At 39.5% G+C, this 26,623-nt stretch overlaps 1 protein-coding gene across 2 annotated transcripts in view; it reads right to left on the minus strand.

Annotated features, from left to right (window-relative positions):
- The window catches only part of LOC126259359 (mitogen-activated protein kinase p38b), a 104,177-nt gene that overhangs the window by 65,978 nt on the left and 11,576 nt on the right, over positions 1 to 26,623 (minus strand). For both annotated transcript variants that reach the window (XM_049956094.1, XM_049956092.1), the window contains exon 2: positions 16,300 to 16,429. In XM_049956094.1, coding sequence (XP_049812051.1) covers positions 16,300 to 16,429 — 130 coding nt within the window. The remainder of the gene's footprint in view (positions 1 to 16,299; positions 16,430 to 26,623) is intronic.

Genomic DNA, 26,623 nt, shown 5'->3' on the forward strand with positions numbered 1-26,623 from the left:
GCACTGCCCAACACGACATACTTCATTTCAATTACTACTTCACAGCCTGTGCCGTCTGGATCCTTCCTACTGACACCGTGTTTTCTGAATTGCGCAGGTAGGAATTCTCCATGCACCACTTCTTTAGGTTACCTTAATCCTCCTGGCCTCAATCTTTGTCAGTCATTGTCCATTGCCCACCTATACCTTTCCTTGCTTTCATTCCAGCACTACATAGCTACACAGTCTTCTATTCCACCAAGGCACCCACAGTCTTTTTACTTCTCTCCTTTTTTGCCCTGCCCCCCCCCTCCCCTTTGCCTATCCTCCCACTTGCACCTAGCTGCCCCACCCACTCTCCATCTCATCCCTGTATGCTCCCACAAGTGGCACTTTATCATCCCCCATGCATATCCTGCTATCCCTCCCGCACCCAGTCTCCTCCTTAGCCCCAGCACCCAGAGTGCTTCTACCACCAAGTGCAGTTGCTTGCAGTCCGGCCTCAGCAGCCAGATGCAGTGGTCACATGTGAGATTTGCATTTGTATGAAATGCATGCATATCATTTTTGTTTAATTCAGAAGAAAGCTTTATGGCTGAAAACTTATCTGTTTAACAGTCTTTTTGTTATGCCCGTCTGCAACTCTACATTTCCACTATAAGGTGGATAGCAATCTAACCTTTTCATAATATTGTCGTTTAGCACTTCCTTAGCTTTGATGGCAAATTATAAATGTTTGGAGGTTCCAATGGCACTTTTGTTTCGGCCCATCCACCTTTGCACGTTTCTCCTTTTCAGCATTAACATTTTTGTACCAGTACTGAACACGCTAAACTGTTTCAAGTTTGAAAAAACTTCAATTGACAAGTTTGGCAAGTATTTGCTGAAGACACAAAAAAAAGTTTCCACTAACTTGTGGAATCTACTTCTGCAGCTGACAAAACAGTCATGATCTGAATGAGGAATGAGCAATATGATGCTGCCAGGAGATTATGTGAAAGGAAACATATGATTGATCAACTATTTTTAATCTGTCTGTGAACACTTCAATCACACCGGACTACTGAATGCAGAAGACTTTCACGAATATGTTGCTAATTTTTTATGTTTCCTGTTCTGAGAAGAGATTAATGTTGCAGGCAATGAGTAGCTCATAAAAAGAAATTTTGAAATGTTGGTTTGTTCATTGAACTGGACAGTAATAAAGCATTCCTATTAAAACATGATTGCTATTCACAAGCGAAATTTCTTTTTCAACAGTGAAATGATAATTTGTCTTGAGAAGCTAGTGTAGGTGTCCTAGTTTCTGAGTAACTGAGTGCTCAAAAATTTGGATTCTCCACAACAAAATATTATCTGCTTCATACATTTAACACCTGTGGAAAGACACTTCTGCTGTTTTATAGAAGAGAGTCCAAGGAATCTCCTGGTCCCACTTACTGAGAGTAAATCCCAGCTTCATCTGTACGTGCTAGTGAGTGATACCCTAATTTGACAGTTTTTGTCAGCCAGTAGTCCAGTATTACAATAGGAATTACATTATGATACAGTCTCTGGCATGTATCCTCAAGAGATGTGGCCACTGGGTAAAAGTGAAAATTGTCTGCATATTGATGTGTTTAAGGCATCCTGCCAGAGAAGTATGGATATCAACAGTATATATACAGCACATATTACTGGGCTAACAATAAACTTTTGAATGAAACCATGCGATATTTGATATGGGCCTATTACCTCAATGCTCAATCAATTGTATCCTCATTGAGCATGAAGCAGCCTGTAAGATGCCTGTGGTGCTGGTATCTGTAATTTTAAGAGTATGTAGCATATATGCTATGCTGGAAATAGCACCTAATAATACACAACTGAGATATCAAAGAAAAGTGTGGCGAGATGGCAGAACTGGACAAACACAGTCAAGATGTCAGTCATAAATACTTAATGATTATCGCAAGTCTACTTTCCCTTTCTGGAGCAATTTTGAGTACTAAGAAGTAAGTGCAAAGTCCCAAGTGACTGGAAAAAAGTGCAGGTGACTCCTATTCATAATACGGGTAAAATAAGGGACCCATACAATTACAGACCAAATCCTTAACAATGGTTTGCAGCAGAATTCTTGAACATATTCCAAGATTGAATGTAACAAATCTGCTTCGGGTGCAAAAGCTTCTGTCCACAAATTAGCATGGGCTTACATGCTGACATGGTGCCCCACTGCAAACTATTAACAAAGGTCTAAACACAAAGAACAGGTTCCTTAATATGTGAGTGGATTGAAGACTGTAATAGAGCTGAGTGTGTTGTCCTCGGTGGTGGATGATCATTAGTGACAAGGGTACCTGGATGGAGTGCCCCTGGGAAACATGATAGGACCACTCTTATTCCCTGTATAAATGACCTGACGGACAAGGTGAGCAGCGATCTGCAGTTGTTTGCTGATGAGGCTGCGCTGCACAGGAAGGTGTAGTTGGTGAGTGACTACAGGAGGATACAAGATGACAGAGACAAAACTTCTAGTTGGTGTGATTAACGGCAGCTTGCTCTAAACATAGAAAAATTTAAGTTAATGCTGAAGAGTAGGAAAAGCAGTCCTGTAATATTCAAATACAGCATTAGTAGGGTGTAGCTTGACACAGCCACTTCAATTAAATATCTAGGCTTAATGCTGCAAGGGAATATGAAATTGAATGAGCACTTCTGGTTGGTAGTAGGGAAGTCAGATACTCATCTTCGCTTTATTGGAAGAATCCTGCAACGTTCAAATACAATATAATAGTCACATTGGTTAAATATCTAGGTATAACACTGCAAAGTGACATGAAATAGAACAAGCATGTATTGATGGTAGTAGGGAAGCCAAATACTCATCATCGGTTTACTGAGAGGATTTTAGGAAAATATAGCTCACCTACAACAGAGAATGCTTGTAGAATAGTAGTGTGACATACTCTTTAATGCTGCTAGAGTGTTTGGGATCCCCATCAGGTCAGTTTAAAGGAAGACATCAAAGTAATTCAGAGGCATGCTGCTAGATCTGTTACCAATATGTTCGATCATCATGTGAGTATTACTGAGACGCTTCATGAACTCAAATGGCAATCCCTGGAGGGTTGATGGTGTTCTTTTTGCGCATATTCAATGATGATAACTTCACAATCTGGACTCAGGGCCAAGACAGCCTATCTTTGTTCCTTCACAACCTCAACACCTTCCCTCCCATCCACTTCATATGGTCCTCCTCAAAGCAGCGTGCCACCTTCCTAGATATTGAATTCCTCCTCCGATAGCTCCATCCACACCTCTGTCCACATTAAACCCACCAACTACCAACAGTACCTGCATTTTGACAGCTGTCATCTCTTTCACACCAAACCATCCGTCCCATTCAGCCTGTCCATCCGGCAATAGCATAGCTGCAAGGACAGAAACTCCCTTGCTCAGTATGCAGAGGGTCTCACCAAAGCCTTCACAGACAGGCACTATGCTGCAGACCTAGTCCGCAAACAGATCTTCTGTGTCATTTCCGTTCACACCCCCAATCCTCCCACCAACCCCAAGAACCAGCCACAAAGGAGTGTCCCTTTCATCACCCAATACCATCCCAGACTGGAACAACTGAACAACATCCTTCACCAGGGCTTTGATTCTCTATCATCATGCACTGAAATGAGAAACATCCTATCCGTGATACTTCTCAGCCTCCTAAAGAGGTGCTCTGTCACCCAGCCAATCTCCACAACATAGTCCATCCCTATGCCACTCCCAATCCCAACCCCTTTCCACAAGGATCATATTCTTGTGGCAGACCCAATCCACTCATCCAGCACTTCCAGTCCTGTCACAGTTTTATCCTATCCCATCGGGGGCTGAGCCACTTGTGAAAGCAGCCAAGTCATTTATCAGCTCTGCTGCGACCACTGCACAGCTTTTTATGTTTGTGTTACTACCAACCACCTGTCCACCAGAAAGAACATCCACTGCCAAACTGTGGCCAAGAGCAAGACAAACCACCCTGTGGCACAAAATGCAGCTGAATGTAACACACTACATTCCAATGGCTGCTTCACTACCTGAGCCATCTGGACTCTTCCCTCCACCACCAGCTTTTCTGAACTGTGCAGGTGGGAGTTATCCTTACAACACATTCTCCACTCCCATAATTATCCCAGCCTCAACCTTTGGTAAAATACTGTCCCCAAAACCTCCACCCAACAGTTTCCAACCCCTCTGTCCTACCAGCTCCTCCCCATTCTCATCTCCCACTCCGTTTATTTGCAGCCCCCTGTCAAAGCAACCACATGTCTTTCCCCATTCCTCTCCTTTTTTCCCCACCTCCCACCCCCACAACTTCCTGATGGGATGCCTGTTGACAGTCTAGTCCCTGCACACTCCAACAGACAGCATTCATTTCTCTCTCCACCCGTACACTACATATCTCCCCTTTCTTCACCTCATCCAGATTGCTGCTTGCATCCCAGGTGATAGATGCATTCCGGCCTAAGATGCTGGAGTTGGCAGTCATGTACGCATGAGGTGTGCTTGCTTGTGTGTGTGAATGGTACGTGTTGCTCTTTTACTGATGAAGACTGTGGCCAAAAGCTTTATATAAGTGTCTTAATTGTGCCTGTCTGCAACTTGACAAATTTTTCCTGCACTGTTGATATTCCTGTCTGGAATTTCCATTGTTTGATTATATATATTGTATCAATACTGAGATAAGGAGAAATCTGGTCATACCATATCATATAGTCCTTTCTCCCTAAGCTCCTACATCATCAAAACTCTGAAAAGTATTGTTAAAGCATGACTGATTGGTATACTAGCTGTAACACAGCTATGTTTACATACACACTCTGAAAGCCACTGTATGGTGCATGGTAGAGGGTAAATTTTTTCTATCTGCGAGTGGAACAGGAAAGGAAATCACTACTAGCAGTACAAGGTATCCTCTATAATGCACCAAACAGTGGCTTGGAAAGTATGTATGTAGAAGTAGCTGTGTTCCAGCTAGTATACCAATCAGTCATGTTTTAAAAATACTTTTCAGAGTATTGATGATGTAGGAGCTTGGAGAGAAAGGACTGTAAGATATGGCATGATCAGACTTCTCCTTGTCTCAGTACTGGCCCAATGTCTTTGTGATCTGTGTTGATTACGGAGGCCACATTTCATTGAAGACATGTAGCAGAAGTGTTCAAACTCCTGATGGCACATACGTGAGCATCAGGTAAGAAATGTCAACCCCAGGGGAGATGTTAAATTTTTGCTCAATTTCCAGTTGAAGTTCCTGCATACTAACATTTTAACGGGTGTGCATAAAAATCAATTTTCCACCATGGGACCAAATAAAACTTCTTGCAGGTTAATAGATAAGGGGTGATTATGTCCACAAAGTCTTCTTTTAAACTTGAAACTCCATTTATAATGTTACGAGCATATTTTCTGTTCATAAACCTCTTAAGTTTCCATCATATGTCTTATCATGTTAGAACTGTAGTTTAGTAAGGTACAGAATGACAGCAAACTGTCTCTTTTGGCATTGTTTCAAGAATTACTGCTATCAACATGTTTGTATTTTGGAAAATGTGTGTGGATTGCTGTCTAAATACTCTAAATATTGCTCTAGCCCTCACCATACCAAACAATAAGACTGATTACTGCAGTGCAATGTTTTTGGAATGGTCATAGAAGTTGCTCTCTCTAATGTAAAAATAAAGCAGGTGCCTGTCATACATCTAATGAGTTAGGGAAGGAGATTAGTCATTTTCTTTTAACCATGTCAAATGGCCTTCACTATTCCATTTGTCAACAGTTCATTTGACTGGATCAAGTATCTGGTGCAGGGGAGACAAGTTTGCTATTAATGTGATCGGAATGAAATAATGATTCAATCACATGAGGTTTTTAAAGAGTTCACAGTCACATATCAGAGTGAGAGATGAACAGATAAAAATAGCTGCAACTGAGCTTGTGAAATAATAAGTTGATACCAAAATGTGGAAAATGTCACTTAAGAATAAAGATTTTTGCTTTGTGTTGGTAAGAAAATTAATGAGTCATTAAAGTAACAATATTGTGAGAAGGAAAGTTGCTACTTGCCATATAGTGGAGATGCTGAGTTAGTCAGAATCACAAATGTCTTTCACCTGGCAACCTCCAGCTGTAACATGAGCACTGAGGTTGCTACAAAGTAATTGAGATGGTTGGATCTTTGTTAATATTTTCTGCCATACAAAATTTAATGTAGCTGATCTATGTGGGCTGCTAAGGGTTGAAAATACAGTCTTCTAAATGTAACAAGTGGTGTGGCATTTGGTTCCAGTTACCTCAGTCAGCTTGATACAATAGTCTTAAGCTGAGCTTGCATACATCAAGTCTTGGGAATTATTTTGAGTCAGAGTATTGTCCCTAAGGTGCTCCAAACTTGGCTGATATGTTATGGACAGTGAATAGTTATGGCAACAAATCGAGTACTGTTGAGTTATCTGGAACCATGTTGTTCTCTCCTCCTGCCATTTATGAATAACATGGGCTTGTGGCACCCTCAAAAACATGCTTTTGCCCATCACTTGCAATCTCAGGCAAGGGTAGGCTTTGATGGCTACACTGCCAGGAAGTGTTACTAATCTCACACATTTGATGTGACATCTGGAATTTGCCTACTACTTGTGACATTTGAAGCCGGGAAATAATGTGGACCACTCTTAACTTTCTCACTGTATGGGTAAGAATCTGCCACTCTAGACCCCCTTCTATTCTGGTACTGTGAACTACATTCACATTCTGAGCCATTCTTCCTCTACGATACTCTATGCCCAGTCTGTCTGCGGTGAAATGCATGCCATTTCTCTTAGCACATAGCTGTAGGTTAGCAGGGGAGAAGAAGAGGGGGAGTCTTACCACATTCCAAATGCTCAATTAGGATGTACTCGCTAGCTGATACGTCAAAAGTAGCAATAATTACAGCACAGCCTTAAGGTGGTAAAATGTGTCGATTCAGGTTTTACGTCACTTTTTAAGAAAATGATTTTTGTAATTCTTGTGCATCAACAGTCAATAATATATGTGAAGATCAAAATATGGGTTTGCTTATCTTTCATTGGCTTCTTGGCACATTGCTTTATGCTAACAACAGTAGCAGCTGGCTGTTGATTTAATTCTGTAAGCAGGCTTATTTCTGTCAACATTTTGGAGGACTCCTTGACTGGAGAACCACATGCCTAAGAACATAGGCATCATCAAAATATTTTTCCTGGCATATACTTGCATTCACTAACACGTTAACACTTGCAGATGATTTCATTTCAATGGAATTATGTTCTTGTCAGTGTTATACATGTAAACAATATCATTTATGAAAGGTGACTGAGCCTTAAAATAATTTCCTAATAATCACAGGGTGTAATTTCCCTCAGTTCTTGTCCCTTCCCCCCATCACAAACTTCCATGATCCCACACCCATGACTGCACATGCGCTTCTGAAATGCACTTCAAGGATCAGTATTTGCTATGGGAGTAATCACACTATTCACCATTTCATCCTGGCTATAGGATGAGGCACTGGCTGGAACAACTACTGAGTCCTCATATCTCCTCCATGTTACTTTATTTTGCACTGCGTAGCATGGCAGCATTCTTGCTTGGTCATTTTCAGCACTGGTCAACTTGGATTGGGTCTGACATGGCAATGCCCATGGTGCATCCAATGAAATGATATTGGTAGATGCGACAAATACCGGTGGGTTGAGAATCCGCAGGATATCACATAATTCTTTCGCTAACGAGTTTCCGAGAGTTCCTGCCAATGACTGTAGGTTTGCATCATACCAACAGATTCCAGCTAACATAGTGGTTTGCTGAAAGTATGGGAACATTACTTTAATATTGTAGTATCAAAAAACCTTGGGTGTGAGTAATAATGACTGGTTGCTTTCGTACAAAGCCTTCAAAAGGTGACGGAAATTGGGAAACCTTGAATACGATGATGGGAAGTCAGTCAAGTAATAATGCTCTACTAAGAGAGAGAATTTCAACACCATGTACAGACTTTCATGTGAGTACTGACATTCTTGTTAATATATTATGGGGTACACACTATACTATACTTTCACTGTCACTCTCCCATGAACATGTCTGGACACCTCTTAACCATGTTTCCTTTAATAACAATCTGGAAAGGAGATATTGCTATTCACCACATAGAGGAGGCATTGAGTCATTGACAGGCACAATAAAAAAGAACAATAGAAATATTTCATCTTTCGAACGAACGAACAAACGCGCGCGCGCGCCCACACACACACACACACACACACACACACACACACACACACACACACACACACACACACAGCCATTGACTCTGGACACTAAGGCCAGACTGTGACTGAGTTTAACATGAGCAGCAATCAAGTTGAGCTGAGTAGTGGAGGTAAGGCCAGTATTACACTATCAAATTTCTTTGTCAAAGATTTGATCAAAGATGTGATCAAATATTCCGTCAAATATGTTTGACAAAGAACTTTGACGTATCGCTAGAAAGGGTATTACACTGTCATCAAATTTTTTGTCAAAGTTCAAGATGGCTGACAACAACTTGTTATTAACTGCAGCAGTTGCACATACCGCAATTGCATTGTGTGCACATGCGGAAAAGAAGTGGGGGAAAAAAAGGAACCATACATACGATGTTGACAGTCTTAAATTCCTGTGATTACAACTCGATAATAAATTCAGTTGGGAGGAGCACACCACAGAACTGCAGAAACGCCTTAACAAATCTGTATTTGCAATTTGATTGTTAGCAGACATAGGCAACATAAAAATGAAAAAGCTTGCATACTTTGCCTACTTTCATTCCATAATGCCATATGGTATAATATTTTGGGGTAACTCTTCAAGTCAAACAAAAGTTTTGAGTCCAAAACCGTGTAATACATATTATTTGTGGAGTAAATACATGGACGTCATGCAGAAACCTCTTCAAAGAACCGTGTATACTAACTACTGCCTCTCAGTATATTTACTCCTTAATGAAATTTGTCCTAAATAATATATCTCTTTTTCCAACAAACAACTCAGTTCATACATACAATACCAGGAACAAAAATGATCTGCACAAGGACTTAAAAGCACTTACTTCAGTTCAAAAAGGGGTCCACTACTCAGGAACACTCATCTTCAATAGTTTGCCAGCAAACATAAAAAATTTAGTTACAAATAAAGATCAGTTTAAAAGGAGCCAGAAAGAATTACTAGTGGCCAACTCCTCCTACTCCATTGGCGAAATTTTTAATAGAAACAAATGATGTATTGTATTTGTTCACACTATGAGTATTGTTATTTCAGCTTTAAAAAAATTGACATGTTCCACATCCACGAGGATCTCTTCAGCATGGATCTATGGAATGAAAAACTACTCTAATCTGGGTGAAGCCGTGGGTTTTACGACGACACGATAAAAGCATTCAACAAAACTTGTTACGTGAGCTTACAGTGGAAGACGTCAAGTCGTACATCAATTACTTAAGAATGGATGAGCATACATTTCTGTATGTGCTCAGTGAAGTGTATCCTCATATCACAAAGCACAATATTCACTTAAGAACTGCTACATCTTCAGAAGACAGGCTCACTGTAACACTCCGATTCCTTGCTACAGGAGAGGGTTAGGTCAGGTCAGGTCAGGTCTCCAATCTTCTTAATCTATTTTTGTATTCAGGATGCTAACTTTTTAAAGCACCTCATCAGCTTCATACATCTCCATTAATTTTGTAGTTGTCAGCACACACCAATTGTATTTACCGGCAATGTTTATAAAAACACTACAGACGACAGAACGCTGCAGCGATGCTAGCGCCCCATGTGGTAACATGTCACAACATGTCACATTGCAGTGAACAGAAGACAAGCGATTTCTTTGATCAAATCTACAGCGAGGCCCTAGATTTGATCAAATATTGGACGACATTTGACAAAGTTCCTATTACACCATCAAATATCTTTGACAAAGATTTTTGACAAAGATATTTGACACAGAAATTTGATAGTGTAATACTGGCCTAAGGGAGAGATGTGAGATGTGGAGGGCGAGGGATAGCAGGGTAGTGGCGGCGGAAGGTGCTACTGCTGCCAGTAGAGTGCGCGGGAATATGAGTAATGGTTGACAATTCATAATATGGATCATCATAAGATAAGTTAAAATAATTTTGCAAACACTTCATTTCACTAGAGTAAGACAATAGACCTATAACAATAGGAAGAATACTTTCGGATTAATCTGTAACAACTAACTCACTGCTGTTACGTTGATCTTTGGCCTATAGAGAATACTGATACTGGTTGTGGCACCTTTGGGTTCTTTCACCTGCTGTTCTTTCTTATTTGACTATGTTTATTGATTTATTAAGTGGTGCAGCTCCACAGTTTCATTTGTAGGTACAAAAGCAGATATTAGTAATGATATAAAAGTTTCTGTGCTGGCAATTTTGGAGTGATATGTTTGGCCACTGTTGTCGATGACTTCATACATGCAATGGGCTGTGCTGCTTTGTGTCTCTCTGTGGCATCTGCTGATTATTTAGTAGATTCTCTTTCTGTCCATGAAGGCTGGACACTGTCAAATATGGGCACTGTTTACTTTACTCTTGGTGGGCTTGTGTGCAGCCCCAAATGTAATAACACTGAACCATCTACATCGAGCAATAACAGTCTGGTAGCTTTGTCCACTGGAAGTGAGTATGCTGTTCATTCTTTTCTTTATATTTCTGATATCCACTACTCTATCTTCCTCCACCTTCTGTAGTTCTTTTGTGGTGCTGACCAAAATATCCTTACATTATGTGACTCCTTTATTGGAATTACGTGAGATGTGCTATTGAGGTGGCCAAATTACTTCATCTTTGGGAACTAGATCACTGGAGGCTAGTCTTTCATGGGACCCATTCATTATTATTCATTCATCTTCCCTTTTTATCTAATTGCGCAATAACAAGTCTGTATAAATTTTAATTTATTTTTATATGACTAGTAATTAAAAGTAAAAGACATTATTTCATTAAAAATGTAATTCAGTAATCGGTAATTAACATGTCCATATGTTAATTTATGGATTGGGGGTGAGAAATGAAAGAGGAAGCTGCCTGGTAGAATTTTGCACAGAGCACAACTTAATCATAGCTAACACTTGGTTCAAGAATCATGAAAGAAGGTTGTATACATGAAGAAGCCTGGAGATATTGACAGGTTTCAGATAGATTATATAATGGTAAGACAGAGATTTAGGAACCAGGTTTTAAATTGTAAGACATTTCCAGGGGCAAATGTGGATTCTGACCACAATCTATTGGTTATGACCTGTAGATTAAAACTGAAGAAACTGCAAAAAGGTGGGAATTTAAGGAGATGGGACCTGGATAAACTGACTAAACCAGAGGTTGTAGAGAGTTTCAGGGAGAGCATAAGGGAACAATTGACAGGAATGGGGGAAAGAAATACAGTAGAAGAAGAATGGGTAGCTTTGAGGGATGAAGTAGTGAAGGCAGCAGAGGATCAAGTAGGTAAAAAGACGAGGGCTAGGAGAAATCCTTGGGTGACAGAAGAAATACTGAATTTAACTGATAAAAGGAGAAAATATAAAAATGCAGTAAATGAAGCAGGCAAAAAGGAATACAAAGATCTCAAAAATGAGATCGACAGGAAGTGCAAAATGGCTAAGCAGGCATGGCTAGAGGACAAATGTAAGGATGTAGAGGCTTATCTCACTAGGGTAAGATAGATACTGCCTACAGGAAAATTAAAGAGACCTTCAGAGAAAGGAGAACAACTTGTATGAATATCAAAAGCTCAGATGGAAACCCAGTTCTAAGCAAAGAACGGAAAGCAGAAAGGTGGAAGGAGTATATAGAGGGTCTATACAAGGGCGATGTACTTGAGGACAATATTATGGAAATGGAAGAGGATGTAGATGAAGGTGAAATGGGAGATATAATACTGCGTGAAGAGTTTGACAGAGCACTGAGAGACCTGAGTCGAAACAAGGCCCCGGGAGTAGACAACATTCCATTAGAACTACTGACAGCCTTGGGAGAGCCAGTCCTGACAAAACTCTACCATCTGGTGAGCAAGATGTAGGAGACAGGTGAAATACCCTCAGACTTCAAGAAGAATATAATAATTCCAATCCCAAAGAAAGCAGGTGTTGACAAATGTGAAAATTACCAAACTATCAGTTTAATAAGTCACGGCTGCAGAATACTAATGTGAATTCTTTACAGACGAATGGAAAAACTGGTAGAAGCCGACATCAGGGAAGATCAGTTTGGATTCTGTAGAAATGTTGGAACACTTGAGGCAATACTGACCCTACGACTTATCTTAGAAGCTAGATTAAGGAAAGGCAAACCTACGTTTCTAGCATTTGTAGACTTAGAAAAAGCTTTTGACAATGTTGACTGGAATTCGCTCTTTCAAATTCTGAAGGTGGCAGGGGTAAAATACAGGGAGCGAAAGGCTATTTACAATTTGTACAGAAACCAGATGGCAGTTATAAGAGTCGAGGGGCACGAAAGGGAAGCAGTGGTTGGGAAGGGACGGAGACAGGATTGTAGACTATCCCCGATGTTATTCAATCTGTATATTGAGCAAGCAGTGAAGGAAACAAAAGAAAAATTCCGAGTAGGTATTAAAATCCATGGAGAAGAAATAAAAAATTTGAGGTTCGCCGATGACACTGTAATTCTGTCAGAGACAGCAAAGGACCTGGAAGAGCAGTTGAATGGAATGGATGGTGTGTTGAAAGGAGGGTATAAGATGAACATCAACAAAAGCAAAACGAGGATAATGGAATGTAGCCAAATTAAATCGGGTGATGCTGAGGGAATTAGATTAGGAAATGACACACTTAAAGTAGTAATTGAATTTTGCTATTTGGGGAGCAAAATAATTGATGATGGTCGAAGTAGAGAGGATATAAAATGTAGACTGGCAATGGCAAGGAAAGCGTTTTTTAAGAAGAGAAATTTGTTAACATCACGTATAGATTTAAGTGTCAGGAAGTCATTTCTGAAAGTATTTGTATGGAGTGTAGCCATGTATGGAAGGGAAACATGGACGATACACTGTTTGGACAAGAAGAGAATAGAAGCTTTTGAAATGTGGTGCTACAGAAGAATGCTGAAGATTAGATGGGTAGATCACATAACTAATGAGAAAGTATTGAATACGATTGGGGAGAAGAGAAGTTTGTGGCACAACTTGACTAGAAGAAGGGACCGGTTGGTAGGACATGTGTTGAGGCATCAAGGGATCACCAATTTAGTATTGGAGGGCAGTGTGGAGGGTAAAAATCGTAGAGGGAGACCAAGAGATGAATACAGTAAGCAGATTCAGAAGGATGTAGGTTGCAGTAGGTACTGGGAGATGAAGAAGTTTGCACAGGATAGAGTAGCATGGAGAGCTGCATCAAACCAGTCTCAGGACTGAAGACCACAACAACAACAACAACATGTTAATATATATGGAAATGCAAGTAAAAAGATTACAGTTAGTGAGATCTGAGAAAGTAACTTCACATTTACAAAACTGCTACGCTACACAATCAGCTATTGGTACCTATACAGACAACAAAATTGTTTTAGTATTAACAGAGTCCGATATCTCCCAATTTTCAAAGCCAATTTATTGAGATTTTTGACAATTGCTTAGTGCTGCTTGAGGAAATCTATCTTGGGAACAAACTTTCAAATCCTAAAAGTAAAGCAAATCAAAATACAACAATCTGTAAAGTCCTCTCATTAAATATCATTTGTGCGTTCACCTGAAGACAGAAACCGGAAACAAAAAAAGTTGGAGCAGATTAGAATGGACCTGAGGTAGTCAGACTGCCCTTTAATCCCTTCAAAGGATTACCAGCTCTGCTCAGAAGCTGAAAAGTGAAGGTGACATAGGGAACTGTTTTGATAAATTCACTTAATTTCATGCTCCACTTGCCTGTCCTCGTCCCTGCTCCCATTTTAGTACTACACGTACCTTTCCTGCCAGTGCACCTGCATAGTACTTTCCCCTTCTCTGCTTACCTCCTCCCCCTCTCCTCCTGCACCCCTTCCAAGCAGACCTATCCTGTCTCCACTACATCCCTGCACACTCCCACAAGTAGCACTAACGTCTTTCCCCACCTTACCCTGCCATCCCCCCTCCTCACTGTCCCATACCTCTCACGAACACCTACTATCCACCCCAGCAAACATTGCTGGCCCTCTTAGATGCAATCAGCCCTTAGTGCTGAGGAGTGACAGTGGCCGTATGTGTGTGAGTTGCACTTGTGTGAATGTGTGTAGTGTTCTACATCTGATTTAGGACTTATTCTGACAACTGAATGTTTATGGCATTATTTTTCATTGTGCCTGTCTGTGAGCAAACATATCCTCCATGTGGTGAGTAATAGTTTATCATTTTCATATTGTTGTTATTACAGCCCAGATTTTGCATTGCTTGATTCCAAACTAAAATAAAGTTACAGATAAATGTTATTTGTAAATGCCAAAGTGGCATTTCATTTTCAAAAACATGCACTGGCACATAAAAAATAAAAAAAATGCAATGAATAGTGAATTGTTGTCTTACTTTCAATCAACAATTAAAGCAAAATAATAAATTATCAGTCATGGATGCTGAACAGAGTAAAAGAACTAGACATAATGGTTCTGAGAAAGGTTTGAAATTGAACAAGAATAGGTGAATGCAACGAATGAAATGAGCTGCAATTGAATATAAGAAGTGTGCAGCTAACACTACTAATGAGTGACCACCAAAAAACACGAGACAACAAACAGAACCAAGACGGGAAAAAGGAATGGCAGTGCAGGAACTAGATCAAGACCGACCAAACAAGACCGAAGTGGGAATACGAGGGACCTGAAGGGAATAGGGAACAATCGTTTATTAGAAGTCATTCCTCAGTTCTTCCTTTCAGTTCAGTGAACTGTTCCCTAGTGAATGACCCATCTGTAGTGTGTTACAATGAGTGTGTAGCACACTCCACAGGCTGTTTAGCACCCAAGAACTATGGTACTTGATCGGCCACGTTTTTTTGAATGAGAACATAGGTTTTTCATTCTTTTCAACAATCCCGATACAGTTTCCAAAACTTAGTGCACATTGAAGGGCGACAGTTATTCATAGGTGCCTCTGTCTCTTTTAAGAAAAAGGCAAATGTTCATTACAACTATGGCTGACCTGTTACAACTATTTTTATACATGAAACTTCCTGGCAAATTACAACTGTGTGCCAGATCAAGACTCAAACGTGGGACCAGTGGTAGAACACTTGCCTGCGTAAGGCAAAGGTCCCAAGCTCGAGTCTCAATGCGGCACACAGTTTTAATCTGCCAGGAGGTTTCATATCAGTGCACACTCCGCTGTGAAGTGGAAATTTCATTCTGTATTTTTATACATGTTAAATCTGTTGTCTTGAAGGCTATCTATTTGATCTCATTTTGGTTGCTGGGTGTTGTACTGCTGATAGTAAACTCTTACCATTAACAGTGGTTCTGGCTAGGTTAGTAGAATCCATAGTTATTCCACAAGCAACAGCTGGGGAAAGGGTGTAAAATCTATGCAAAGCCCCACATCTCTGGACAAGCCTAAAGAGAACTGCAATGTGACATACCCTAAAGTTGCACACTAATGACTGTTCCTCCTCAGAGCCATGATCCACATTCGCACACAGCTCACCTTGAGGTTGTGGTTTATATACACCCTCAAGTGTTTACTGAATTAAGCTCAGAGCTTAAGGCAGAAGACAGCTGACAGTTTTGATCTGCAACCCCCTTCCCATCCCCCTCCCCTTTTTTTTGGAAACCCCAGAGCCACCAAATGCAAGCTCCTTGGGGAAAGAGGAAGTAGAGGACAGTCACAAGCTCGAATTATATTGCAGAATAGGTAATACCATTGCGATGGCAAGGGGCTCATGTTCGCCAATCGTGTGCTCACAGTCAAACTGTGAACCCCCTTGCACAAGAATCATTTAGAACTATATGTCTTTTTCTCTTGACAGGGAAAGAGGGAAGGTATGAAAGACAGAGGGGTGATCAATCAGATTATCCCTGCTTCCTTTCACTCACCATCCACCATATTGGGCTTCCTAATCTCTCTGTGAAGATGGAACTGATTCTAACAAAAGTTGGGCTTTCCTTGAGTGTGTCTTGTACACATATTTCTACAGGATGTACTTGAAGTTGAAAATACTGTATTTCTTCATGCAAAATTAACATTTCTGTATTCCAATTTTCTTGTTTCATGAAATTAGCATCTACTACTTACATTTTCATGGTTCATGTGCTTCAACATTCTCAATTCCCTATATGTTCTTTTCGCGTGGATTGCAGACTGGAACGGACGTGCTAGTTTTTTTATAGCAACCTTTATTTGAAGTTTTGTATCAAATGCAGAGCTGAAAAAAAAAAAGAACAATAAATGATTAATTTGCAAGGTGCATCAACCAAAATCACTGATAACACAACCACATATTGGAAGCATAAGAACTGATCAAACAATAAGACTTCTGTCCCATAATTATGCTCACACCAGGGTAATTCCATGAGAAGCAGAGGTTTTATTACATGTGTAACATTTACTGTACGTTTGTTTAGTGGCAAATGAAAACAGCCTGTTTCATCAAACTTTGGCTATACATTGTTCATATTTTGGTCTATCTGTTTATTTTCATGTTAATACATCTTAGTCAATTGACAAATGTAATGTCCATAACCACAGCATCACCCAGCAGCAAATTAAAGCAAAACAAAATGTTAATAAGTGGAATGTGTCACAGTTCAGCAATGTATAAACCCTACAGTCAGAAGATCATGTGTACAACTAAGTTAACACTAATATTACACACTTTTAATAAGAAAATTTGAGTATGTTTTTCGTGCAATTGATTTAAGAACTATGACAACAACAAACTTTCTCAACTTTGATAATATAATTTGCACAACATAAAAGAACTTTGACTGCAAGAAGGTTCAAAACACAGAGCATAGAAATTTTCATTCACTTGTTATCAAGAGAAAGGTGGGTAAAAGTTTCTCAGATGCATGAATCTACAAGAAGTTTGAGGAGTTCTGATATTCAATTATTATTTTGAAACATTGTTTCCTCTCAAAACACAGGGGTTGGGAACAAAAGTCCAAAAGTACAGAGATGGATAACAAGAGGTATAAAAGTCTCAAGCAGCACAAAAAAGAGAACTGCTGAATTTTTAAAAATAAGTACCACAACGTATCCCCTCTCCTTAACAATTATAAAACAAAATATATTCAGATACACAAACAAGTCATACAAAAAACAAAAAGAATGGATAATGATAAGTTTATGTCAGAGTCAGAAAATAAAAGTACTGGAGAGTAATAAAACAGGAAGGAAATAGCAAAAAGGAAAATATCACCCTGAACTGTGACAACAAGAGATTGCAAATCTCTTCATTCAGTACTATGCAGACAAAACAAAAAATCTAATAATCAGAAGTAAGAGAGGTAGTCCACACATCCACCAGAACAAAGTAAATTCTTGCCTCTATGCAATCTATCTCTACGAAACAACCCCAAAAGAAATCATTCACGTAGCAAAAACCATCAAAACATGTCCTCGGGAACTGATGATCTTTCAGATTTATAATTTACAAACTGTAGACCAGTCTCTTTATTATCAGGTTTGGCTAAAATCATTGAAAGAATCATGTGTAACAAGGTTAATGAAATTCCTGGACAAGAACATATTCCTTACTGATGGTCAGCATGGCTTCTAGAAAAATAAATCTATGATTAACGCACTCTATAATTTTTTACAAAACATGCTAGAAGCAATGGACGAAAAACAAAATGCTGCTGGAATTTTCTTAGATCTAAGTGAAGCTTTTGACATTTTGGACTACAAAATCCTGCTGGAAATGCTGGAAAAAAGTATGGCATTACAGGAACTTCATTATAATGGTAAATAACTGATGATGGTCAAAGTAGAGAGGATATAAAATGTAGATTGGCAATGGCAAGGAAAGCGTTTCTGAAGAAGAGAAATTTGCTAACATCGAATATAGATTTAAGTGTCAGGAAGTCGTTTCTGAAAGTATTTGTATGGAGTGTAGCCATGTATGGAAGTGAAACATGGACGATAAATAGTTTGGACAAGAAGATAATAGAAGCTTTTGAAATGTGGTGCTACAGAAGAATGTTGAAGATTAGATGGGTAGATCACATAACTAATGAGGACGTATTGAATAGAATTGGGGAGAAGAGGAGTTTGTGGCACAACTTGACTAGAAGAAGGGATCGGTTGGTAGGACATGTTCTGAGGCATCAAGGGATCACAAATTTAGCATTGGAGGGCAGCGTGGAGGGTGAAAATCGTAGAGGGAGACCAAGAGATGGATACACTAAGCAGATTCAGAAGGATGTAGGCTGCAGTAGGTACTGGGAGATGAAGGAGCTTGCACAGGATAGAGTAGCATGGAGAGCTGCCTCAAACCAGTCTCAGGACTGAAGACCACAACAACAACAATTATAATGGTTCTGCTCATACTTAACAAATAAGAAACAGAAAGTAAAAACAACACATGAAACTAACTGATAGCACTAACAAAATATTTTTCAGATGCAGGAAAAATAAAAAGTAGATCCCTCAAGGATCCACCTTGGGGGCCTAATCTTTTCCCTTCTGTACATAGCCAACTCGGATCTAAGCACTGAATCACAAATAAATACCATGTTAGCAGATGATACTAGCATCTTTGTTACAGTGAAAACGTCCAGACAACTACCAAACATAAATAAAGCTACAGACTGGCTAAATGACTGGATAGATGGAAATAAGCTAACAATAAATACATCCAAAACAACTTTTTTAAACTTCTGTTTAATGGGGGAAGTTGCCATAACTTATGTGACAAATGTCAGCGGAGTGATGACACCCTCATTGGAAACATAATGTTTAGGAATATGGCTTCAACATGATTTTGAATGGTGAATACACTTAACAAAAGCAAATGTGACACTGAAAAAGAGTATGCTCCAACCTACATTTACTTTCACACAAAGCAAGATTCCACACTGTTTCAACTGCATACCTTGCCCAGTTCCACAGAATTCTAAAATATGGGACTACATTCTGGGGTAGTGCAACTGTTAGCTCCATCATCATCTTGAACCAAAAAACAACTACTGTATAAGAGCAATGCACCATGTATGAAAAACAGATTCCTGCAGACCCCTCTTTCAAAAGTCTTCAGTCCTCCCCCTTCCTTGCATCTTTTATTTCAGAAAAACGTAAATAAGTTACAAAGAATTTAAAAGAGACAAATAAAACATAATATCACGCAAAATACAAACTCCATGTCCAGTCAGTAAGGACATCAACCTGGGAAAAACAACTGTCTGTATGCCTCTGTACAAGCTATAATTCTTCTTATGAGCCCCCCACCCCTTTCTATCTAAGCCTGGTACCTAGACTGAAGAAACTGGCAAGTAATGTTGCTAATGCAGATTTACAGATACAAATGTGCACAAATCAGGCAGTTCAAATGGACTTTATATTTATAGCTTGTTTTGATCCAGACTTTCAGCAACATTTACTTCACTTTGCTGTTTCATTCTTCACTTTTCTTAGCTCTCACATCTTTTACCCTCAGCTCTCAACCAAAGAGCTACTGACCAAACAATCAGAGAAAAATAGTGTGGTCACTAATGAGTCATGTCAACATGTGTAAATGATGGAATATTAACAGTGTAACTGTTTTGAGATACACAATTGTGTGGCAAGTATAAACTAAGTTTAAAGAGTATCACAGTTTTTTAAATTTGTTACACTCCTGCAACTTCAACTTCATCATTTTTGAACTATTATAACGAAGTTTTTGGTATCTCAAACAGTGCCCCAGCTAGAACTGTTTCAATACTTCATACATTTTTCACATTGAGAAATAGGTATATATAACTCTGGTAAAACAAAACAAGACATGTAGCAAGTATTCAGATTGGAAATATAAGTCAGGAGGCATAACGCAATAAGCCTGATGGATAAGCAGTATCTACGAGGGGAGACTATCTCACTTATCACTAAATACACAGTAAAAATAAACTCACATACAAACATGAAAGATAACATGTGATTAGCCTACTCAATGCATGTAATTCATACTCTGACACAAGAATAGCATCTTTCCAGTGGACCATTGGGTACTTTAACTAAACATGATTCTGATTTATTCTCTGCCAGGTCTAAAGAATAATCCATAACCCAAACAATGGTTTGTGTCCTAGCATGGTTCAACAAGCAAAGTCTCATTTGAAGTGGTATATAACTGCATTCTCCTAGCAAGTTATGAGAGCACCCCCCCCCCCCCTCTCTCTCTCACTGCTAGGCATCAAAGTTCTATCAAGTGCCTGGAAAAAATTGCCAATGACCTGACAGTCATGTCTTTAACCTTGATTATTACTAATATGACACTTAGCTGACAAAGAACACCAACCGACAACACAGGGCAATTAGTGTAACCAAATATCTGACAATTTGGTGCTGTAAATACAAATTACAACCAGCTTTGCAAATAACATTGTGTCAGGTATTTTTCTCTGAAATCCGCAACTTTGTTCTAGAAGTACAGCTGGTGATATAGCCTAATGCGTGAAAACTTCCGAAATGGAATTTTCAACCCGTAACACAGTGTGAACTGTTGAGTAACTTCCTGATAGATTAAAACTGTGTACCAGACCAAAACTCAAATCTGAAACCTTGCCTTTTGTGAGCAATGCTCTGACTAACACTGTTTGACTATCACACCTGGATGAAAGGCCAACACTGAGAATGGGTTAGGTACAGTCTATGATTTGTTGGTTAGAGCATTGATCACAAAATGCAAGGTTTCAAGTTTGGGTTTTGGCCTGCTACACAGTTTTACCCTGTCAGGAAGTTACTCAACAGTGTGTTTGGGAAATAGCTGAAAAGTTACTGACAGAATTAAAGATGCTGCAGTGGATCATGAGATGTGCTTGTACTGCTCAGATGGTAAGAGAATTGTTGATTCGAGTCTTGGACTATCATACGGTTTTGATCTGTCAATGTTTCATGCTTCTTTTAAAACCTTTACCAAATGTCACTTTGCCACAATAAGTGTGGCAAAATAGTATATCAAAACACCTTTATCTTCTATATGATAAACCATCCAGACTAATGTACTAACTCTCATGTACCAACATCACCCAATCATGACAAAAACTTTCATATCCTCATCACAAAGTTTCAACACATTTGACTAAAAGAACTCCAAGAAGTATGTACTGCATACTGAGAGCTACAATGTTGTACAATTACCTATAACAAGGACAGAGAGATACATGTCCAATATTTGGTAAACAGAATCCTAAGTTGTAAGGTGGGGATGATTTCTAAAATGAGACTTGACATGGAATAACTCATTATGAATGTATTCAGTAGACAAAATCTTAGTCGCACTATCACAATAGTGTATCAGTTGAGAGTAAAGCGTTGCTCAGACCCTGTTAGTACATATAGTAATAAAAAAATACACACACAACCCAGGAAAATATACCCGCAAAAATGTAATTTTGAGTATAAACACTTTAGTGTAAAAATTCCATCTGGGCACCTAGTCTCACTGGAGTGAACATTCATTCCAACCCTGGGTCATTAAATTCATATATGCTCAGCCCAGCACCACGAAGAACTGTTTAGTATGGATTATGATTATAATGGCTGTTCCCCAATAGCAGCTCAAAAAAATAGATAAGCAAGAACACTGACTGGCAACAACAGCAACAGTAATAATATTTTCTAGGTAGTTCTAGTAATGAATTGGTGTCATTGTATTGCAAAATATGGCACTCTAGCCTTAGCACAGCATCTCTCATGATGGGGATCATCTAAATAGTTCAGGTAGATGATTCTTTGCAATTTGTGACTAATACTGCCTTAGCCTATTTTGGAACTGATAAATGCTTTGCAAAGGTTACAGAAGGCTATTCAAATAGGACCAAGACATTATGCACTTTGTTCTTGGATCTGAAATTTGAGAACGACCATTTTAACGTGGGTCCATGGTGGTTGAAACCAGTCAGAAAATTGATGAAAAAATTTTAAATTGGCTAAATTTCACAACCTTTAAAGTGGTATCCACCATACATAATCCAGTTAGGTTTAAAATGCGATGTGGTTGCTTAAAATCTACATGGATTGTTTACTCAGATAAAAGATTAAAATCCACTCTTTTTGGGCCACTCTTCCAACCAAATATTATGAACTTCATTTGATATAACGTAGTTGAAAATGGCTGGATGTTTAACAGAAAAATCAACTACACTCTACAAACTTTTAACAGAGGGTGAAACGCTGTTAGCAGCCATATAAAAACAGATTAAGAGTTTAAACATACACTTGAGGATCAATACTCCCTCACATTAAAATGTGCGACAGCACTTGACATCACCTGCCAGTCCAAGTAATATGCCGCATGAGAAGAATAGAGTAGAGTAAAATGAGTAAGTATCTTGGAAGCCCAATTCATGAAACTATTACAGCATATTACACCTCAAGGCAGTACAGTAAGGTTATTCTAAACACGGGAAAAAACAAACACCAAGATGGAACCCAAAACTAAAGATTTTTTCCTAATCATTAGCAAAAGAGTCAAGTATCAGATGGAGAAGAATATAGTCAAATCTTACAGTGAACAAAACAAATATGATGAGTATTCATTCATGGCTATCATTCTTCCAAACCTCCTCCCCCCCCCCTTAGGTAGCCAAACCAACACTACTATAGCTACAGAGAATCTCATGGTTTTGATGAGCTCTCAGAATGAGGATCAATATTAGCCCCATTGGAATCAAGCTATATCTAACATGAAATTTGTCTCACACACTGAAGCAAAACCCAAGTGGCTTTAGAATGTGGGAGGCATACATGGATTAATGTATTTTGCCTAGCTCTGAAGCTGTCCAAGGATGATACACAGATTCTGGCAGAGGAAGAATGCAAGATTACAGTGTATTACTGTCAATAAAGTCATTAGAGATGAGTAGAAACCCAGTTGTAAAAAGGGTGGTGAAAAATTAGGCATGTATCTTTCAAAGTACCTATTTCAGAATCCATCTCAATCAGTTTAGGAAACTATACAAAACCCAGATGGAAGGATGAGAAATTGGACCAGTGATGTCACCATCTGATTTCTTTTTAAGACTGAGTTGGCAGGACTGATCTGTAGCACAGCTTGAGGTCTGTGTTAGTTGAGAGACAACTGGCTGGGAGTTGGCTAAGCCAACAAATGTGATACAACACTAGGTTATTTCTTTGATGAAGCTTATACTGACACGACTAATAACATAACACAACATAAACCAAAGTCTAGCTTATCTAGAACATGTAGAATAGTTTAAGAATTACCTCTACCACATCTTCTTGGTCTTTTATGATGTAATTTTGTCTTCATAACCCTAAAAGCTGCATGGTTTCTTATTAACTGACTCCACTTGAAACAACTCATAGATGCACATACTTGTCTCTGATTGGCAAGGGATACTCCTTGCTCCAACAATCGAGAAGATGTATTCTGAAATGTCCGAATGATTTTGGAATGTATGCAATAATGGCTTAATCTGTCAAAGCCTCAATATAACCTACCACACACTAGGTACAATCTTTATGCTGAAATACAGGAATCTGCCTATACAGAATCCAGTACGCCTAGCTAAGCATACAGTTTTGCGTTTTATGATGATCCCTTTCCATCACAGCTTAATAAAGAAAAGTGGGTGGTCATTTGAACACAAGGCTTGCTCTGTTCCAAATTGAACAGTGTCCACAGAAGCAGAAGGAGAGATCAACTGTTAATGTCTATCTTTTTCCTATGGATGCATTTCATCTGTTTAATTTAAAAGGTACATATTCTTTAGATGGTCTCTGGGGAAAGGGCAGGGGGGGGGGGGGCGGGGTGGGGGTGGAGAAGGGTGAAGATGATGAGGAGGAGGGCATGCACAAAATGGCATTGTCTTTAATGCCCATGAAATGGATGTGTGATCACTGATATTTTCCAGAGCCCAAGAGAATAATACCCACGTATGTGCCATAAAGCAGAGAGGTGAGAACAGAACATGAAACATGTAAATAACTAACTTAGTCTCCTTTCACTCCAGTGAGACATACTTTTAATATGTCCCTAAATTCGAATGGGCTCATTAAGAATGACATACTGTTACAACTACAGTGGTAATTCCACCTTACTATGGCATGTAAAATACTCTCTACGATTTTGTTAATCACACTTGGAAAATGTACATAGAACATCCTGGTAACTACCCAACAAGCGTCTGCAAGGTATCAACAATGAGTATTAACTGAGAACGTGAGGTGCTGACCATTTGGGTGCATTATGGAGGCATATGTAATCATCACACTCCTCTCTTGTAGTCATTTGTAAATGACACATTTATTTTAAGGAAGCTATGGGAAAAGTTAGTACATCTAATATTTTTATTGACACAATCACACAAAAGTTTTCTACTGTTACTGGTCACCAGTGGCACCATCAGAACAACTGAAGCACATCAGGATTTGGCTTCAGGTAGTGCTTCTAATGGTTAACAGTATAAAATGTTTGTGCGCCTGTGTCAATGAAAATTTCGATTGTACAAAATGAAAGAACCAATCAGTCTCCTGACAAGACATACATATTTTTTCCCCATGGAAAAAAATGTGATGAACATCACAAGGACTTGCACAAACTTTTCACTGCATTTAAAGATACAAATGATATAACCCACCAAAAGAGCCTTTGCAGTTATCATGAAAATGTTTCAAGCACTCAAAGTGCTGATTAAACTAACATAATTGGTGGCAGCCGAAGAGGTAAGTCAGAGGTTTCAAATGAATTGCAAGCTCAGGTGCAGTGATGCGTAAGTTTACTCAATCTAAGGCTGGAAAGGGTCATCAACAACACAGACAGAACTAGTGCAACAGAGTAGAGTTGAAAAAGACATCGTGATCTGTGAATCAACACAGAAAACCATTGTGAGTGTTGAACTAAGACAAAGATAAACTGAAAAGTATGACAGAAAATATTATGCAGCATGCTGCAAAAGTGAAATTATGGACCAATGAATGAGAGACTGTGTGTGTGTGTGTGTGTGTGATGGACTACATTGTCTGAAAGTGGACTAAGGTTAAAATATGGAATAAATTCAGACAACTGGGAGTTTAATTCACCACTTTTACTGAACTGGTCCTTAATTCAGCGCGCGCGCGCACACACACACACACACACACACACACACACACACACACTTTGAGAGAGAGAGAGAGAGAGAGAGAGAGAGAGAGAGAGAGAGAGATACAGTTGAGTTGTACAGAACAACATCAATATCATTCACTCAAATGAAACTAACAAAGATAAGGAAAGTAGCTACTCACCATATAGCAGAGATGCAGAGTCACAGATAGGCACAACAACAAAAACTCGCAATTAAAGCTTTTGGCCATTGGCCTTCGTCAACAATACACACACATAAGAGTGCGCACATGCGCGCACATGCGCGCGCGCGCACACACACACACACACACACACACACACACACACACACACAACTGTAGTCTCAGGCAACTGAAACCACACTGCGAGTAGCAACACCAGTGTATGATGGGCGTGGCGACTCGGCAGTAAAGAGGAGGCTGGGGCAGGGAGAGGGAGGGATAGTATTGTGGGGGTGGCGGACATTGAACTGCTGCAGGTTACACGGAGAGTGGGGGAGAGATGGAGGGAGGGGGAGGGGGAGTAGAGGGAAAGGAGAGAAGTAAAAAGACTGGGTGTGGTGGTGGAATGACGGCTGTGCAGTGCTGGTACTTAGTCGAATCAGTGCCACGCTGGCAAATCATGCTGTAGTCAGTTCTTGAAACTAACCCAGCACATTGAAGATGGTTTTGAACATGGTGAGATTATTGGAGTCACTTTTGTTGATCTAACAGCTGCATAAGACACTGTGAAGCATAAGAAACTGTTAAAGAAATTGTACAACCTTACTAAGGACTACCAACTAACATCCCTTATTAGTACCATCCTTCAGAACAGAAAATTCTAAGTTCATAACAGGATAAGAGGAGTAGATGGTGAACACAGAAGAACAGACTTCCCCACGGCAGTGTGCTTGCTCCAGTACTGTACAATATATACATAAATGATCAGCCAATACCAGCAAGTAATACGCTCTTTCATCTATGCCAATAACACAGCAGTAGCTGTTCAGGGGCCAACCTTTAAAGAAGTAGAGGGAAAACTGTCTCTAACAATGGATGAACTCTCCAAGTTCTATGATGCCAACCACCTGAAGCCCGATCCCAGTAAAACTCAAGTGAGAGCCTTCTACTTACGAAACAGGTAAGAGCAGCGAAAGCCGGACATCACATGGCGAGGAGAGCAACTGAAAAATTGCCCAACACCAGTCTACCTAGGTGTCACACTGGACAGGGCTCTAGCATACAGGCAGCAATGTCTAAACATAAAGTCATTGCTCGCAGTGGGATACTTAAGAAGCTGATTGGCAGCAGCTGGGGAGTTGATCCGCACCTCGTAAGGACTTCAGCACCT

Source organism: Schistocerca nitens, chromosome 5, assembly GCF_023898315.1.
Source record: "Schistocerca nitens isolate TAMUIC-IGC-003100 chromosome 5, iqSchNite1.1, whole genome shotgun sequence".
Lineage (NCBI taxonomy): Eukaryota > Metazoa > Arthropoda > Insecta > Orthoptera > Acrididae > Schistocerca > Schistocerca nitens.